Raw genomic sequence first — 18,797 nt, 5'->3', positions numbered from 1 at the left:
GGGAGGAGCAGAGAGAAAGAGAGAGAATCCTAAGCAGGCTCCGCACGGTCGGTGCAGAGCCCGACCTGGGGTTCCATCTCACAAGGTGAGATCATGAGATCATTTGGGTTGAGATTATGACCTGAACCGAAATCAAGATTTGAACACTTAACTGACTGAGCCACCCAGGCCCTGAACTCCAATTTTATCATGCCCCAGTAAACACATTTGCCCCAGGAGGCCGGTGGTGAACACTAACGGGTAAATACGGGCTGATACACGTTCCTGTAGACAAAGAGATGGTTTGCTTGACTGTGATGGGTCAGTTTCTTCTCCGTTCCCTGTACCTGTCAGAGTTTATCTTTTAGAGCCTCCTTTCTGGAGAACCATGGTTTCTTTAACCTACAGGTTGGAAGACTTCCCTTAGAATTAAGAATCACCAGTGTGGCAGATGTAGATCGTCCAACTGCTAACGTTCAAGGCTCCCTTGAAGCTAGGGCTCTGATAGGGTTGTGGTTCTGCTAACCAGATGCTCTTCTTTGAGCCTTGGATGTGGAGCCAAGTGCTGTGTGGAAGGAGGCAGGGGAATGGGTGTCTGGGTTGTGTGGTTCTGGACCTGCCAGTTGTAGCCAGGGCTTCCCAGTTCAGCAGCCCCCTTGGGGGCCGAGTTCTGTGACAGGATGACTTCCTTGGGTCAGTTTCTTCAATTGCCAACTCCCCTCCTCCATTTAATATCTTGTAATAAATCTCTTTGTAAACCAGATGGAATCCCATAGCTGCAAAGCTGCAAGTTGTCTTACCTTGTTCATGTGATGCCTGAGACAAAATAAAATGGTTGGAGTTTTATCTTTGACCTTGATTTTATTACAGATTTCTTTTTCCCAAAGCTAGTTTTGGACTACCCTGTTCCCTTTTGCATGCTTTTCCTTCTACTGAACTTTTCCCGAGAATTATGCTGATATGTCCAATCATAAAAACAAAGGTTTCCATCTTCACTGACCTATTTAATTGGAACAATTTCATGTGCCAATTCCTACATCATCTCTCCATAAAACAGAATATTGTGTTATTATTAAGCATACAACATGTACTGCACATATGCTGGAGCTTGAAATAGGGACAGACAGGGCTGGGGGAAATATTTTGCTGGCTTTTAAGACATCAGTACTGGCACTTCATTTTCTTTTTTTCTTTTTTTTAACATTTATTTATTTTTGAGACGGAGAGAGAGAGCATGAACAGGGGAGGGTCAGAGAAAGAGGGAGACACAGAATCTGAAACAGGCTCCAGGCTCTGAGCTGTCAGCACAGAGCCTGACGCGGGGCTCGAACCCACAGATCGCGAGATCATGACCTGAGCCAAAGTTGGATGCTTAACTGACTGAGCCACCCAGGCGCCCCTGGCACTTCATTTTCAATAGGAAAGGACTGCCCCACTGTGTAAGTTTTGCTGGACTGTTTTCTGCCATCTCAATATAATCATGACCTCTCGTGCCAACTCAGTGTATGTTAATGAGCTGTTACTGAAGCATCACACTCTGTGTCTTGATCTTGTCTTATGGACTTATTTCTACCTGAGAATTTGCTGAAACTTTGTCTGAAAACTGGACTCTGACATCTCAGGTGTTCCAGGTACTTGTTGGGAAGGCTCTGACTTAACTAGACAAGACTGGGCTCCATAATTATGAAATCAGGGTATTTTCTGGAAGTGCTGGTAGGTCATAACTACAAGGGCAGATGGATCAGAGAAGTCAGACCCCAGGCCTCAGTGGAGAAGGCTTTCCTACCCTGCTGGCTCTATGGTGTGCCCTCTGCCCACGGGCATGCAGACTTCTTGTGAATAAAGTGGGGACCCAGCATTTCTGAAGGAGAAACAAACATTTGTCCCAACTGAGGAACTAAAAAAAGAATTTGTTTATTGAGGGCAAGAGGATGCAGGCAATATAAAAATCAAAAGCTTATCTGGCTTTCACTGACTTTACTTTCTCTGCTTCTCAAATGGGGGTTGCATTTTATGTATACATTTTCTGAGGGTCCCAATCTGCTCATGGAATCCTTTATACTGGGTGGAGGGGGGCAGCTGCGGGGCAGACTCCTTGAGAGGCCCTCAGGAGAACTCTCTGGGTGGGAGTGTGGCTCAGTGCTGCCTACCTACTTCTTTCCTTTCTGCTTCATGTGAACTACAAAATAGTCATTGCATGCGATGGTGAGCCCAGCAATCAGCGAAAAGAAGCTCTGGAAACCCACTCTGCCGTCCCGGCACTGGTCTAGGTCCTTCATTATCTTGTCCACAGCCAGGGGGTCTTTTTGATTCTGCAAAGAAGAACAAAGGCAAGAACTATCAGTCAGTGGCTGCAGTGGCCAGCTTCTCTGGTTTGTCCCACTGACAACCAGTAATAGAGTCTTCCCATTACCTGAACTCTTGTTTTAGGTTGTAAGTGGTCTTTGGACGTCCCCTACATGTGTTTTTCTGCCTTGAGAGAGCATTTCAGTAAATGGATATTTTAAACTCAGAAAGAGGTTTTCCATGGCATTCTTTCGTAGAACTACAGGGATCTTAGGAACTGCCTATTTCTAGAAAGAGGAGATTCACGTCAGACAAGCTAAACCCAAGCCTTTTAATTCTCAGTCCACCGTGCTTGCCACCGTGATCCTGGTATGACCTTGTGAACTGCTCTGCTCCTAGTTCAGCTGTTTCCACAATTTTCAGTATCACAGGAGTCTGCCTAAGAACCACCCTAAACTTCCCATTTTGTAGTGTGAGCCTACATTCTCTTAACACGTGTTTATTCCCAATGGCGTGGTCAAATCCTTGAAAAAGGAAACTCCTTAAGGAAAAAAATCTCTAAACATTAAAAAAGAAAAAAATTAAAAAAAATTTTTTTTTAATTACCAAAAGTGGGGTGGGGGGCACTTGGGTGGCTCAGTCAGTTGAGTGTCCAACTTCAGCTTGGGTCATGATTTCGCAGTTTGTAAGTTCGAGCCCCACGTCAGACTCTGTGCTGACAGCTCAGAGCCTGGAGCCTACTTTGGATTCTGTGTTTCCCTCTTTCTCTGTCCCTCACTCACTCATGTTCTGTCGCTTTCTCAAAAATAAAAAATTAAAAAAACAACATTTAAAAAATTAAAAAAACAAAAAGATCTCAGAAGATAGTTTAGGGAGTAAGTTTCAGATCACTCCTTGTCCTACCTAGTGAGGTGGGAAAGTGTGGCTGCTCCCACAGGGTCCAGACCATCAACCGGGGGGGGGGGGAAATATGGCCTCCTAGAGGTGTGCAAGTGTTCAGGGAAAGTCTGTGTAATCCCATCGATCGCGTACATGAGTGAGGAATCGCACACTCAGTGTCTCAGGTATGCCGGATGTGTACATCCTGCACTCAGAAATCCCCTACAGTAAAGCAGGCATGTTTCCTACTCGTGGATGGTAGACTCCATCCTAAGCCATCAACTACAACCCCCTCTGTGTGGCTGTCTTCACTTTGGGTGGGTTTCAGCTAATTCTGGCTTCACCCCCAGCTTCCTGGTTGTGGTCTGAAGGAGTGAAATTTGGATGACACAAGGGGTCAACTTTAGAAACAAAATACTCTTGTCAGTTCAGCGAGTGTGGGTGTGCCCAGAATTATGACCCATGCCTGGAATAAATTACACTACCATGTTCAGTACTCAGTACTATACACACCCTTTATGTTTCTTCTGCTACAAAGCCTTTAGGGAGCAAGGGTCTGTGTCTCATGTGATATTCATCTTGGCTTCTAACATATGCAACAGCACAATTAACAAGGGTTTAGGGGGTGTCTAGGTGGCTCAGTCGGTTGAGCATCTGACTTTGGCTCAAGTCATGATCTCACGGTTCAGAGTTCAAGCCCTGTGTCAGGTTCTGTGCTGACAGCTCAGAGCCTGGAGCCTGCTTCATATCCTGTGCCTCCCTCTCTCTCTGCCCCTCCCTGACTCATGCTCTGTCTCTCTCTCAAAAATAAATAAACATTTAAAAAAAACCAGAAAAACCAAAGAAAGCACAAGGGTTTAATACGTGGGGAATGCCTTTGTGTGGTGGGCAGGCTTAAAATGAACACATGTCCTTGCATTTTATGCTTGCCTGGAAGGATCACAGAAAGTGGAAGCATGGAGGTAATCATGCTCAGCCCTCTCATTTTTCAGGGGCAGGAACTGAGGCCCAGAAAGCCAAACTTGCCTGCCCAGTATGAGGGCAGAGACAGACTTCTGGTCTGGGGCTATACCAGAGGGTGTGCAAAAGCAGAGCAACAGCATATTCTAGCTCTTTCTGGGATGGCATTGTGGTAACTGCAGCTATGAGACTGTCATTAGGCTTTATACCTGTTTACTTAACTGGTATTGACGACGTGTAAATCAGAATGTACCGTAAAACCCTGTTTACTGAGCCAGGAGTCGGGGCTTGACTAACGTGCTATCCACCAGGCACGTGACAGGAGACAGGACCCAGCCTTTTACCATCATCTCCCTTCACCCTTTAGAGGCTGAAGTCATTTTCTGCACCAAGCACAGTAGTGCAAGGAAAGAGGGACTTGCATTTCATGCTCATATTTTGTCAAATAATGTTTCACCTTCCGTTAAATGCAACAACCATGTCTTGAGGGCCTATGATGTAAAAGGACAACTGTGCCTTGCAGCCTAATGTCCTGAGTGAGGTGTCAGAGCTGATGGCAGAGTCTTCTTCCAGTCTTGATGGAGCCGTCGGTCTTTCAAACTCAAGTTGCGCTCCTGTGTTCTCATAGCTTTTTTTTTTTTTTTTTTTAATCTCATAGCATTTTCAATGTGAAAAGCAGTTATTTCTGGAGTGACGCTTGGCTTTCAGTCAGCAGATGCTTAACACTGTTCCTTTATAGAGTAGGAATAATATTTTTAAAAAGTCCTTATCTGAAGGGATTTAAGAGATGCAAAGTTGCTCAGAGTGGATATGACCAGAATGTGGCAATGCCAGTGCCAGGTTTATGACCTGAGGTGGCCATTTCCTAGCTGATGACTCTCTGGTAAGAGGCTTTTCTTCGGTGACTCTGTCTCAGTGGACGCAGGTGACTCCACCTTGTGGCGATTCATGTGCAACTTTATTTCAGCTCCATATTGTAAGCCCCTTGAGGGCAAGGACTGCGTCTTCTCTACCTTCCGTTTCCCCTACAGTACCTTACAAACAGGAGGCACTCAATAATGTTTAATAAATAAATGAACAAGGACACCTTTCTACTAGTGGCTTCCACAGGGAAGGGATGGGAAGAGGAAGGAAAAGCAACCAGGGGCTAGAAGCACTGGTTTTCGTGTCTGGTTCTTTCTGAGCCTTTCAGCACTTACTTCCAAAAATCCAGGGAACTCCTTTTCCATGAGTACTCTCAGGTCCTCCTTTGTTAGGTAGCCTTTGTCCCCAGCAAACTTGTGGAACGTGAACATCATCGTTTCCATGGCGTGTTCCATTTGAGACGGCATTTTGATGAGGTCTGTTGAAACCTTTTAAAAGATGTAAAGAAAGAGTTTACATTAACTTTTAAGCCACACGTACTATCAGTCTTCTGTAGGTAACTAGAAGGAAGATAAGTAGTAGATCATCCATCAGACCCTTTTCGGCTCTAAAGTTCAATGACTCTGAGGCCCAGTTCACCCCAGGTGGGCCCCCCTGCTGATGGAAGCAGGTACCTCAGGTATTGGTGCTCTGAATGAGGAATTTGTCTAGTTGCCCACTAATTCTGCATAAATCACCTAATGAGGAATAAAAACTCTAATCATTTGGATCATTTGGAAAAGCAAGGTCCGCGTCCCTCTGTTTAACAGACAAAGCATCTGCAGAAAGAGCAGGCGTTTCATCTTTTCTCCTGGCACTGGCAGATGGGACTCTTAGACATGGCTGATACCAACCACCCACACAGTCAAGCCTGGTTAATACTGAAAACTTCAACCCTCCACGGTTAAGTAGGTAACCTGGTTCGGTGTAAGTCTAGGTTTAGCAACCCGTTTACAAATGAATTTTGTCTGCTGGGCGTGTATTTTTTACCAAAGGTGTGAACTTGTTATTGATTGCAGTACAGATATTTGCATCTCCGGCAGTAAAATGCTGTTACTCAAAGCTACCCAAAGCTCATTATCTAGTTTCTTGAAAAGGAACAGGTAACAGGAGTCAGGACTCCTTTGGGGACCTGGTTTTTGGCAGGAAGGACAGAGAGCAAGAGCTTTCCATCAGAAAGTGTTTGAAAGGAGGGAAGGGAAGCATATCAGATCACTATAGTCATGTATAATGATCTGGGGGCATACACCCGGTACTTAATAGGAACTCGGTGAGTTTTGGCTTAATTGGAAGGAATGCTATGGCCAGAACAGAGCACTGTTGGCTAACACCACCTAAGATCACTAGTGGATAGATAACAGTTTAACTTGAATAGAGACTGTAGTATACCACTTACAATAGAACAAAACAACAAAAACACCTCACAAGAATAGGTTTTGAGCACAGGCTGAAGGAGAGGCTCGTACCTTTCCCTGCTGATTTCAGTCTGGTTCCTGCTGCTGACAGATCTGTGTTCAACACAGATTCCTAAATGCTGCCTTTTACAGAGAAGGTGGAGTTAGTTGGTGACCCCAGGGATTGAGTAATTATACTTAGGGAATTGTAAATTCTACCCCCTTAATCCCCAGAAAAATGCAGGAACCAGCATGCCAAAGAATGTGCTACTCTAGAGATTGCTATATGCCAGGATCTGGGATGATTCATCTGAAAGTCAGTTCTCTTGGAGAGATCAGCAAATTAATGCTTCAGCGTTTGCTGTGAGATGAATTCCAGGGGAGACACACCCTTTTCCCCTCTCTTCCTACACAGCCCTTGTGGTTTCAGAGGGCAGTCCACAGTGCTGAGATGGAATTGCCCTTGCCTGGATTGTTCTGGAAGTCCAGCAGTGTAAGAGAACTGAACCAAATGAGCCACCTACGGAAGAAAGACGTGGGAACCCACCCTAGTTCTGAAGTAACTCAGGAAAGAAGTCGGAGACCAGAGGTGTAAAAATACCTGTGTCTAAGCTCAGAGCGGGAGGGTATTTCACAACCAGTTCCCAAAGATGCCAGAAACTGCACTGGCTGCCAGACACCCTGTTCACCTTCTTCACAGAACAGAGCAGAAGGAAAGTGCACTGCAAAGCCAGAGGACAAAGAAAGGGGACGCAGTAGTAGAGTAAGGACCGCTATAATAGGGGAACAGGCCGATTTAGGAACTTGTAAGAAACACAAGTTGTAAGCAGGAAGAAATCTTGGCCACCCTAGAGTATCTTCTTCAAGAAAATGAGGCCGGTCTTCCCTGAGTGAATGCTCAGGTCTCCGGTCCTTCCAGTCCCCCCCCCTGGGTCCTTCCAGTCCTACCCCTCCTTGCCCACTTGCTGTTTTATTCAGCACGTGGGCCGTGAGTATGTGAGTATGGCAGGCACCCAGCTGACTCCCTATTTGTCAGGTAGACCTTTTGAAATGAGAATGCAGAACAGTGACTAGCCAGGAATCTAAGTTCATGAAGGTGAAATAACTGACTTTGGACACCAGAGGAGATGCCCATGGTCTCATCGGGGACCAGTGCCCATAGAGCACTGAAAAGGGCAACGAGCAACTTATTGTTCTGAAGGAGGAGCCAGTGCACTGGTTTTAAAGTAAGACGAAGGAAAAGCGGGGACAGTGAGGATTAGAAGTGTTCTCTTGGCCAGTGGAGGAGTCACAGAGCTCTCCCACGGAGTTGGCAGCCCTCTGGTCTTGGTGGGGCAGACTGTAGGGCTGACCATTGGCTGCTAAAGTTGCAAGCCCAGGGACCTGAATCTGGCACTTGGATCTTCCCAGCTGCCTGACATGCTCCACTCCTGGGCAAGAGCTTGATAAGCTCTCATGGGGGCCTGGGCCTGCAGCTGAGAGGATGGCAAGAGGATGGCAGTGTCCTCTCTGTGCCTGAGACAAGCTACTCCTGTATTTGAAACACCCTTTAATCGGTTTCCTGTTGGCCTCTCAGATTTAAGATCCTCTAGGTCAAGAACTGTGAATTTTTCTGTCTATGAACCACAAAATAAGCATCTGCTAAATGAATAAGTCAGACAAACCCCTTGGCAGGGCCCGAAGTACCTGTGTGACCACTCAGGTCTGGACTGAAAACTGTGTAGCTCAGAGCCCAGCAGAAGGACGTGAGGCTGGGAAGAGCTGGGGAAGGGGCCCAGGGGCCCTGTGAATGCATCAGTAGAGTTCAGAGGGAAGCACATTCCAGGAGTGCAGGGAAAAACTGTCCTGCTAAACAGGTCTGGCCAGACCCTGAACAGGACTTCTTTCTTTTCTGACTCCTGCTGTTTTCTTGTGTTTTGTTTCTCACTGTGAGCCCCACAGGCTATAACTACCTCATCGTTTTCTCATTTTTTATTGAACCATTTTATTCTGATGTCTGTGTAACCTCCCTACCTGTTTGCCTTGGTAAGATGGGGGCTCAGAACTCTGTAGTCTTTCTCTGTGTAGTTTTCTCTTTTTTTTTTTTTAATTTTTTTTTAATGTTTATTTTTGAGAGAGACAGAGGGCAAGTAGGGGAGGGGCAGAGAGAGATGGAGATGCAGAATCCAAAGTTAGCTCCAGTCTCTGAGCTGTCAGCACACAGCCAGACGTGGGGGTGGAGCTCACTAACTGTGAGATATGATCTCACCTGAGGTGAAGTCGGAGGCTTAACCAACTGAGTTACCCAGGCGCCCCAAGTGTACTTTTCTTTATAGAAAAGAATTCTGGACTCCACAGATTTAGTCACAGTGATGGGAATTAAACTTTCCATTTCTTGTCCTCTTAAAATGAGCACCTACTGTGCATGTCTGGTGTTAGGCTGGTGCGTTCCCACACACTCTCTCTCTCTCTCTCTCTCCATGGTGCTTGCCTTTGGGGGAGTTCACCAGCTAATGGCATACTATTTAAAAAGTCTAGTTAATTGTGTTTCTGTTTCTTCTCCTACTAGATTGTGAGCTCCTTGATCAGGGTCCCAGTAGGTAGCAACCTGCCATCACAGCCTGCTCAATGAATTGGTAAGAATGAAATTGACAGCAATGTACATTTTGATTCTCCTGGGAGTAGCAGGGAGCCTCCTTAGAAACGTGTCTGCTCCTGAGCAATCCCAAATGTTTGCTCTGGATCCATGCCCAGATCCAGACCGTAATTTCAAAAAGGATACTTCTAAAGAGCAAGAGGCCTGATTTACTTTGCTCTTCTGTGTCTTGTCCATACCCTAGTTTTCTTGCAGCCCACCCAGAAAATAATTGGCAGGGTGTCAGTAAAAACAAACATCTGTTATTTAAAATGTGTTTAGGGTTTCCTTTCTTTTGCTGTGGAGATTTTGAAAAGAAAAGAAATTTTTTTAATTGAACACAGAAAGTGTTCCTAAATTTGATCCCTAAAGAGAATTCATAAAAAATGAGTTGAGGCAATGGATCTGGATCCAGGCTGTCTCTCCCACCTTTCCCCAAGCATAAAGCTTGCTCACTAAAAAAAAGGAGGTAGCAGAGGGAAAATTCCAGATGTAATGCAATAGGAAGAAAGAACCTCGAAGCCTTCTCTACCCCAGTGGAGTACAACCATGTTTCTTTGAAGAATTGTCAGACAATCAGCATGAATTGGCAAACAATAGCCATTGTGACAACTGCTATCAAATCCATTGGTGGGTTGGGTGGTAGTTATTTAGTGAAAGGGTAGGAAGTGTTGAAAATTGTTTAAAAAAATAAGTGAGTTCATTCTTTTTACTTTTGATACGAGATTCCTAAATCGTTAAGTCCCCAGGAAAATGAGAAGCTTAAGAAAGATGCTAAAACTTCATTTCAGCTTTCCCTGCACTCAGAGTGCTAATTTATACATCATAACCTGAAAGGATTCCATTGTTTCCCTCAACTTTGAAAGACTGTACTGTGTCCAAGGGCATACCAAGTGGGTAGTGCTCTTAAAAAGCCACATTTTTGGAACTGTCATTGGAAAGCAGGAAGGCACCCAGTTTCAGCTCCACCCAGCCCAAGGCCTGACCTCACTGGGGTGGCTGCTTAAGAGACTAAGGTTAGAGGCCAAGCACGGGAGGAAGAGGGCCCATCTGACATTGTTTGCAAGAGAAACCAGGGAAAAACATCACCTAGAAATCAGTGTACTTTATTTATGTCCAGTGCACCTTTAAGAAAATTTGAAGACCTGAAATAAACTCTAAATAATAGGTCAGATGAAGAAAGTAGCTTCTGGCTGTCAAGGAAGGCATATACCATTTAGGAGAGACAATTAAATAGAAATGGGATAGGAATCTGTAGGGGCAGAATGCATGAAGACATTTCAAATGAGTTATATGAACTCATTTCTGCCCCAGCCTCTGGTATTATCTTTTGCAATCTGCCGAAACATGTTGGAGGCAAAGATCTCTGTCCGTCGGCGTGTTTCCATGAGCCTGGCCTCACCTGAAGTTCAGGATGTAAAGATCCGCTACTGCAGGTTGAATCTCAAGCTGCAGGGGGAAAAAATCTGCAGCAATTACCGCAAACCTCTTGACGGGAAGAGCTACCTCACTAGTGAAGCTTAGGCCACCTGCCAGCAGGCACTCGGGCCAATCATCCGACAGTGCTGTGTCTTACCATGGCTCTGCCAGTCTAATTGCTGCCCTCACCCACGGATCAGTCAAGAAACCTCTCCTTCAGATTGCCAGCCAGTCCTGGTGTGACTCACTTCCTCTTGGAAAATGCCCTCTGAGATGGCACAGTTCCCCTTTTCCTTTAGGGAGTGTTCTGTCCGGCCATCTGCAGAGAGTATCTGGAACCATCTCTGACCACACCCACATGGTCTCACAGCTGAGTCACCAGCCTGCACTAAGGGGATCTGGGAGCCCTTTGTGCTAACCACGCCCTGTGCAATGCTCTCAGCTCCCCTGGGGAGGGAAGGGGGTGTAGGCTTAATGTGTTCCAGAGTCTGGGCTAAGGGCTCTGCCCAGCTTGTAGCCGCTCTACTTTCCTCCCCAGCCCCACCCAACACGCCAGAGTCCCTGTTTCAGTTAGCTGGAATCTAGATGGACAGTTAGCAGCGTCCAGGGCTGGAGGAAGCTGCATTCCTTTGGCCAAGCTCAAAGTGGTGACCAGGTACCAAGGGCAGGTCTATCTGTCTCTTTGCACTGGGCCAGATTAATCTGGGTTGGGAGGTTCTTCATCAAACCTACTCTTCCCCCTCTTTATAGTTCCACTTGTGTAATTAAGATCACAAGAAGGGAATCCTTTGAGTAGAAAAATCCCTTCATATATTCCCCTCCCCCCCAAATCTCGCTAGCCAGGCTTATAAAGAAAACAAATAGACCTCCCCCTCTCCTGTCTGGCATACAAACAACAGGAAGCCCAACCTGAAACATCAGGGCGAGGGACTGAGCAGTGCCCTTTAGGAAGGGATCTGCTGGCTGCCGGGCAGTCCAGCTCGGAGGAGGCCGCACACATCTGGACAGAGGTCAGCCTGCAGCCAGAGCGAGCGCATATGCCGGCCAGGACGGGACGAATAGCTCGGGTGACGAGTGGAAAAGCAGGAAAGTGGGAGTGAGGAGGGATCGACGGAAAGGGAGGAGAGCGCAGAGGCCCCAGGCGTGGACACGGAGGTCCCGGTACGGAGGACGAGCGCCCCTCCTCCACTCCGCGAGGATCGCGGCAGGGGCGCTGCCGGTCTCGCCGGGGTGTGGCCCAGGGCGCGGAGCGGCGGGCGCCCAGCGGACCCCGGCGCTGGGGCAGCCGATGGGGGGGCTTCCCCGCGCGCGGGGTCGCGGCCGGGGAGGCGGGGCGGGGGCAGCTCGGGAGCAGCGGGCTGAACTCACCTTGGCTGGAGGCGCGGCGGGGACGCTCGCTCGGCTGGGACGCGCGGGCTAGTGAGCAGAGCGTGGCGGGCTGGGAGCCTTAGTATGGGGAGTGGGGGTGGGGAGGGGAGGCAGGAGGAGCCTGGGCCGGTGTCCCGGTCCCTGCTCACCCCACCCCTTCCCCGCCCTCCTCTTCCTGTCCCCCCGCGCCCCGAGCGGGCACACACCCTCCGAGGCGATGCCGTGGGCCTCACGCCCAGCCTCTGCCCGCTGTCACCTCGGCGGAGAGCGTTCTTGTGCACGTCCGTCCCCGCTCCAGGGCTCTCGGATGGTTCAGGACACCCCCGCCCTGGGCCGTGCCCTTCCTCTCGGGTCTGGTTTTAGAGAGGGAAGGCGCAGTCCTCAATCCAGACGTTCTGCGGGTGGGGCGCGCTGCCCCACAACCGGTGTAACCTACAGGTCCAGGAATTAATTTCTAGACAACACTGCTGGGAGGGGCACGTGGAGTCCTAACCGCCACAGGATGGTCGTAGTTCTCGTGTTAGGCCCAGGATTTCAGTCCCGAGGGTCTTCGTGGCCTGCGCCCCGCTCCACCTACTCCTGGTGCCCGTCTCTCTGGGTGGGGTATGAAGAGTGCCGCTCGGCTTGTTGTCCCCGTGGATACAAACCCTTTGTTCAACAAGGGATTTACCCCTCCTTGGGGATGGCTTTACGTGGTGGAAGACTCAGCTTGACATTGTTAAGACCAAAGTTTCTAAGCCTCCTTTTTGTCCTGTAATTGGCTTGTTCGGTTCTCAAAGCCCTTTAGGAGAAATTTCTGGAAGAAATTTAGAGAAAACCTAAGTGTCTCCTACTGGATGGATAGTGTTCCCCCGCCCCCATTTATTTTAATTGTGGTTAGGGTTAAATGCAAACTACTAGCAGCTATAAAAGTCCCAAGTCCTGGGTTTTCCTTTGTTCCCAGGGGAGGTCCTGGGAGGAGTGAGTGATCCCAAAGGAATGAGCAGACTCAGGGAATCCTTTAAGTGCCACCATGTGACTGATCTTGGCTCTTGCTAGGAAACCCCAATTTGAATTTCAGCTCTCGCTCACGCTAGGTTCATGCAACCCTGGTGCTGACTGTTTAGGGAGGCTGTTCTTCAAAATCTTGCTGTATGCTTCCCAAGTTTTTCCCAGGCCCCAGGGCACAGTCAAGAGTGAGAAAATCCTGGATCTGTTAGTCCCAGGGAAGATGCAACTGAATTTAGTATGAGAACAACCTGTTTCTACACTCCCACTTACTTGAGTTCTTCATTTGATCCACAAACCTTTACAAATGCTTAGTTTCTGTGCTAGGTAGGCCCTGAGGACTCAGACATTAAAGACTCAGTTTCTTCCCTTAAAGAACTTCAAGTCTTGTCAGGAGATAGATAAGCAGTCAAAATCCAGTGTTCCCAGTGAATGGTAGAGGACACTAGGGGATACTTTGAGAATGTTAACCCTTGGAGTAGTCACAGAACAATTCCTGGAGGAGGCAACATTTGACAGCCATTTAAAAAATAACAATGATGGGGGCGCCTGGGTGGCTCAGTCAGTTGAGCATCCGACTTCAGCTCAGGTCATGATCTCGCGGTCTGTGAGTTCAAGCCCCGAGTCAGGCTCTGTGCTGACAGCTCAGAGCCTGGAGCCTGCTTCACAGAAGTGTCTCCCTCTCTCTCTGCCCCTCCCCCACGTATGCTCTGTCTCTATCAAAAAATGAATAAACGTTAAAAAAAAAATTTAAAAAATAACAATGACTTGGGGCAGCTGGGTGGCTCAGTCGGTTAAGCGTCCAACTCTTGATTTTGGCTCAGGGCATGTGAAATTGAGTGCGGAGCCTGCTTGAGATTCTCGCCATCTCTCTCTGCCACTCTCCTTGCTTGCACATGTGTGTGCGCACTCTTTCTCTCAAAAGAAATAAACCTAAAAAAAAAAAAAAAGACACTTATTGTGACTTTGAAATCTAATTGCAAAAAGGTTACATTCTTATAAAAGGTTTAGAAAATATAGCAATGTATGAAAAAGAAAATACAATTGTTTGTAAACCTATTAACCAAAGGTAAGTACTTTTTATGTCTTTTTTTCTAGTCTTTTTATACATTTATTATATATAAGTTGGGGATTTGCGGTGAGTGGGGTGGATTTGGATTTTAAAACTTGAACCCAGGGTTATTCTTGAAGTTGATCCCTAAAGTGATTTCAGAAAGAATGAGTTGGATCCAGGCTGTCTCTCTCACCTTTCCCCAAACATAAAACTTGCTCACTAGAAAAGTGGGCAGCAAAGAAAAAGTTCCAGATGCAATGCAGTAGGAAGAATGAACTCAGAAGCCTTCTCTACCCCAATGGAGTACATCCACTTTTCCTTGAAGAATTGTCACACATGAGCCTGAACTGGCAAACAGCCATGTGACAACTGCTATTTAGTCCTTTGGTGGGCTGGATAGTATTTATTTAGTGAAGGGGTAAGAAGTGCTGAAGACTGTAAAAAAAAAAAAAAAAACTATAATAAAAATGTAAATATATATACTTTCGCTTTTGATGTGAGATTTCTAAATTGTGATCACTATGATTATAGAATTACATTTTCTATTTTTGTCTCATAATACTTTACTCTTTTGTCATTAAATATTTATCAAGAACATGCTTATTTATTCACTCATTCTTTTTTCCCCATTCAACAAGTAACTATTCAACTACACGGTAGCTTCTTTATTCTCTTCTTCTTCCAGCTGGTGCCAGACTCTGAGGGCTCCCAGGTCCTAGTAGCTGCAGCTCCAAAGACAGAAGAACCTGGGTTTCTGAAACACTGCTAAGTGCTGAGGATACAGTGGTGAAAATGGTCAGTAGGATGGCTGCTATCTCTGCCTTTGTGCAGTTTTTTGTGACTTTGTACTGGTAAAATCCTAAATATCTACCATGGCTATAAATCTCCTTCTAGAAGAAGTGGTCCCTGGCAGTTCTTTCTTGAGAACGTACTTGTGCCTTGTAAACCACATGCATACAGTGGAGTCAACTCTGTGTCACTAGTGACAACCGTGCCTGAGCTGGAGCTGCCCAGCAAGGATGGTGGGGCCGTAGGGGGAAGGGGAGTTGTGGGAAGAGAACAGATAGAATGGGCATGTGAAAATTAATAAAAGGATATCGTGTTGAAAACGGAGTAGGGAGGCCAGCAGGAGGAGTGTTCATGCCCTAGCATTCATCGATTGCAGATGGAACAGGGAGAGGGACCCACAGGTGGATACCACTTCACCATCCAGGCAGGAGAGAGGAAGGTTTTCTTCCTCCCCCAGCAACAGCCCAGCCAGTGAGAGACTGTCACAACTCAGCTAACGAAAAGCCACTACGCTTCAAACTCCAGTTTACTCCAAGGGACTTGATGTTTATAACAGCCCTTCTGAACTTCTAATTTCCTTTATAAAAGAGTGGTCCTCTCCTTTGTTCTCCTGACTTGCCTACTGTTTGCTTGTCCTGGTTTGTAATTCTCTGCTGTTCCCAAATAAACCCATTTTTGCTGGTAATAAAATTGGCCCTTTTATTTTTAGGTTAACAGCCATCCAAGGAATGGGAACCTGAGGCAGTGTGGTCCCTGGAGCAAAGTGAAGGCCATGTTTAAGCCACCAGGCCTCTGGTATGTTCTAGTGCACTAAATGCTAGGGACAGGGGGCATTGTTCCACTGCTCAGGCAGTAGTCCGTCTTCTCCGTGTGGAAACAAAACCTGGTACCCAGTGGTACTTAACTTCTGGGGTTTGTAGCTGTAGCGTGGAGGGCAGCCTGTCTGCCAGAAAGATGCTTTCTTCCCATCCGAGTGTAGAGGTTCAGCTGGGCTGTGGCCGATCAGCTGAGAATTATGTTCCTGGCAGCCCTTACACGTAGGTGGGACTCTGACTAGTCACCAACTGAATGGGACTGGCAGCGATGTGTGTCACTTGCAGACCAAATTGGTTAAGAGGCGACTTTACCACACTTTTTCATTCCATCTGCTAGACTCTGAGGCTTTAGGGTTGGAAGAATCACAGCTGGAAGGGGTCCGAGTTCCTGAATCACTGAGTGGAGGAAAACTACCTGCTAGCCGGGCACACCTTCACTGGAATACTTATGTGGGTGAGGAAAAAAAACTCTGAAATTTGGGGGTTATTTGTTACAGCATAATCCTAACAAATAGAATGGCGTTCTTTCGAGTGCTGGTAATTTGGCAGCAGACTCAGAAAGATGCGGTTGTGGATGTGAACCTCAGCCACCCATGCTGCCTGCTGAAGCCGGCGCTGCTGTGCGGGGCCCTGGCCAAGCCCAGCCCGCCCCGCACCATGTGCGTGTCCCCAGACCACTGACTCTGTGCTCAGTCTCTGCAGGAGTTCTCAGACGAGGTCATCGGTGGGCACACGGTTCACCTGGGCAAGTACCAGGGCTTCCTGTGCATCGTCACCAGTGTGGCCTCGCGGTGAGGCAAAACAGACGTCAACTATACTCAGCTTGTCGACCTGCATGCCCGATATGCTTGCTGCATGCGGTTTACGGATCCTGGCCTTCCCTTGCAACCAGTTTGGAGGCAGCAGCCAGGGAGCGATGTGGAGATCAGGCAGCTCTCTGCTGGCCATAATGTCACACTCGATTAGTTCTGCAAGATCTGTGTGAATGGGACAATGCTCACCTGCTGTGGAAGTGGATGAAAGTCCAGCCCAAGGGGAGGGGCATCCTGGGAAATGCCATCAAACCGAACTTCACCAGGTTCCTCGCTGGCAAAAGGGCTGTGTGCTGGAGCGGTACGGTCCCTTGGAAGAGCCCCTGGAAGCAGAGAAAGGCTTGCCCTGCTACCTCTAGCACCGCAAGTTCGCGCCCCTCACAAGGAGTTGCAGCGGTCCTCCATGGCACTTCAGGTGGAGACCACAGATTTACAGTTGCCTGGTCAAGACTAGTGCTGGCGATCCAGAAAACAAAACAAAACAGCAAACCCCCAAGTGTGGCTCAACTAGTAACCCTAAGTTTAAGGGAAATATAGTTTATTAAACCTTTGCCATATTTTTTGAACATTGAGGTTGTTAGCAGTTTTTGTTACTGCCATACTTAATAATGATATACAGTAGGACTACTTTTGAATAAACATCTCTGCCCACATATTTATTTTCTTAGGATGGATTCCTATCAGGAATCTTAAAGGACAACTAGGGATTAGATTGAGTGGGGGCAGAAAGGAAGGAAAAGCATGTGCCAGAGCGTGGAATTGTGAGGTAGCACCTCCATCCCAGGAATTGCCCTGGTCCTGAGAGGAGGTACCTTTCCTGGGGTGCCTGAGATACTCTACCGAGGAGTCTGGAGTGTGTTTCTGAAGGTAACTCAGAGCCACTGAAGAATTTTAAAGGAGAGTGAGTGGCTGTCCCACTTACTAGCTGCCAGGCTCTGGGCAGGTCATGACCGTGAAGGCACCCAGCCTTGCCCAGCAGGCAGCAGGTTCTACTCGGGAGAACCAGCTTCTGTGTGGTCCCTCCCTCTGTGGAGCAGAAGCTCTGGGGAGGCCAAGCGGGGCCCTTCCATGGCTCAAGGTCTGTGTGATTTGTGGTTAAATGCCTTTGAGCAGTGTTCCTTCTGGAGTGCTGGAGGGTTTCGTAGAGGCTATGCTCACTGTGCTCATTTATCTCTTGGGGCAGCAAAAGCTGAAGGACTATAGCTTGCCTTCCTTCCTTTTACTTCTTTTGTTTTAAGTTTATTTATTTATTTTGAGAGAGACAGAGACAGTGTGTGGGGGGGAGGGGCAGAGAGAGGGATTGACAGAGAAGCCCAAGCAGGCTCCACGCTGCCCGTGCAGAGCCCAACACGGGGCTTGAACTCACGAACTCGTGAGATCATGAGCTGAGCGAAACCAAGAGCTGGATGCTTAACCAACTGAGCCATCCAGTGTCCCCCCCCTCCCCCCAACATTCCTTCCTTTTAAATGCAGAACTCTTAGCTTTGGTTTGGAAACCATAGGTGAGCTGCAAATTCTAATGATTATAATCTAGCAAATATTTACTGAGTACCTTCTAATATCTGGCATGTTCTGGGTAATGGGGATATATCAGTGACCAAGACAGACAGATTTCCCAGGCCTTACATTCTAGGGGGAAGACAAATAAAATAGAAGGGGAAAACTAAACTAATAAAAATTTTTGTAGATTATACAATTTTTGTAGATTGTAATGAGTGCCATGATGGGAAGAACAAGGGTCTGAATGAGAGAATCGAAGGGGACGCATTTTAGGTAAAAAGTCAGAGAAGAGTACACTGAAGAAGGGACATTAAAAAAAATTTTTAATCTTTATTTATTTTTGAGAGAGAGAGAGCACAGAGTGCAAGCAGGGGAGGGGCAGAGAGAGAGGAAGACACAGAATCTGGAGCAGGCTCCAGGCTCTGAGCTGTCAGCACAGAGCCCGACACGGGGCTTGAACCCATAACCACAAGATCATGTCCTGAGCCAAAGTCGGATGCTTAACCCACTGAGCCACCAGGCGCTGAAGAGAGGACATTTAAACCCAGACTTAGAGGAAGAGAAGGAACTAAGGTTGTAAATACAGCAGGGACTAGGGGGAAGCTTTCCTGGTGGAGGGAAAAGCAGGTGCAGAGGCTAGGAAGCAGGGAGGGGCTTGGGCTTGGGGGGGGTGGGTTGGGGGTGGGGGGTGGGATTGAAAAGCCATCAGTATGCCTGCAGCAAGGTGCCTGCAGCCGAGCGGAGAGTGACAGGAGATGAGGTAGGAGATGCAGTCGGCTGTGTCTCAACATAGTGGTTAAGAGCACAAGGTTGGGGTGAATCCAATTTCCTTGCCTCTCATTAACCATGTGATGTGGCACATGTCACCCAGCTGTTTCAAATTTTAGTTTTCTCATTTGGAAAAGGGACTTGAACTTGATCGTCGTACCTGCCTCCTAGGGATGTTTGGAATATAAATGAGAAAAAGCATGTAAGTGCTTAGCAGGGTGTCTGGCACATAGTAAGTGCCACACTCTGTTAACTATAATTATTATTAAG

The 18,797-nt window shown here is 47.4% G+C and overlaps 1 protein-coding gene and 1 pseudogene across 1 annotated transcript; one reads left to right on the top strand and one right to left on the bottom strand.

Annotated features, from left to right (window-relative positions):
- LOC125912076 (phospholipid hydroperoxide glutathione peroxidase-like) overlaps positions 1–16,825 on the top strand; it is a 57,684-nt pseudogene extending 40,859 nt beyond the window's left edge.
- On the bottom strand, positions 1,870–11,907 carry S100A10 (S100 calcium binding protein A10). The gene is made up of 3 exons (XM_049616243.1): positions 11,803–11,907; positions 5,304–5,456; positions 1,870–2,291 (listed from the first exon to the last, which is right to left on the bottom strand). Exons 2-3 carry the CDS (start codon positions 5,433–5,435, stop codon positions 2,130–2,132), a joined length of 294 nt encoding a protein of 97 aa, XP_049472200.1. The 5' UTR covers positions 5,436–5,456; positions 11,803–11,907; the 3' UTR covers positions 1,870–2,129.
- Positions 16,826–18,797: the final 1,972 nt, after the last annotated feature.

The sequence above is a fragment of the Panthera uncia genome (assembly GCF_023721935.1).
Source record: "Panthera uncia isolate 11264 chromosome C1 unlocalized genomic scaffold, Puncia_PCG_1.0 HiC_scaffold_4, whole genome shotgun sequence".
In the NCBI taxonomy this organism is placed as follows: Eukaryota; Metazoa; Chordata; class Mammalia; order Carnivora; family Felidae; genus Panthera; species Panthera uncia.
The sequence above is the reverse complement of the archived record's forward strand: the minus strand, read 5'-3'. Positions and strand labels throughout refer to the sequence as shown.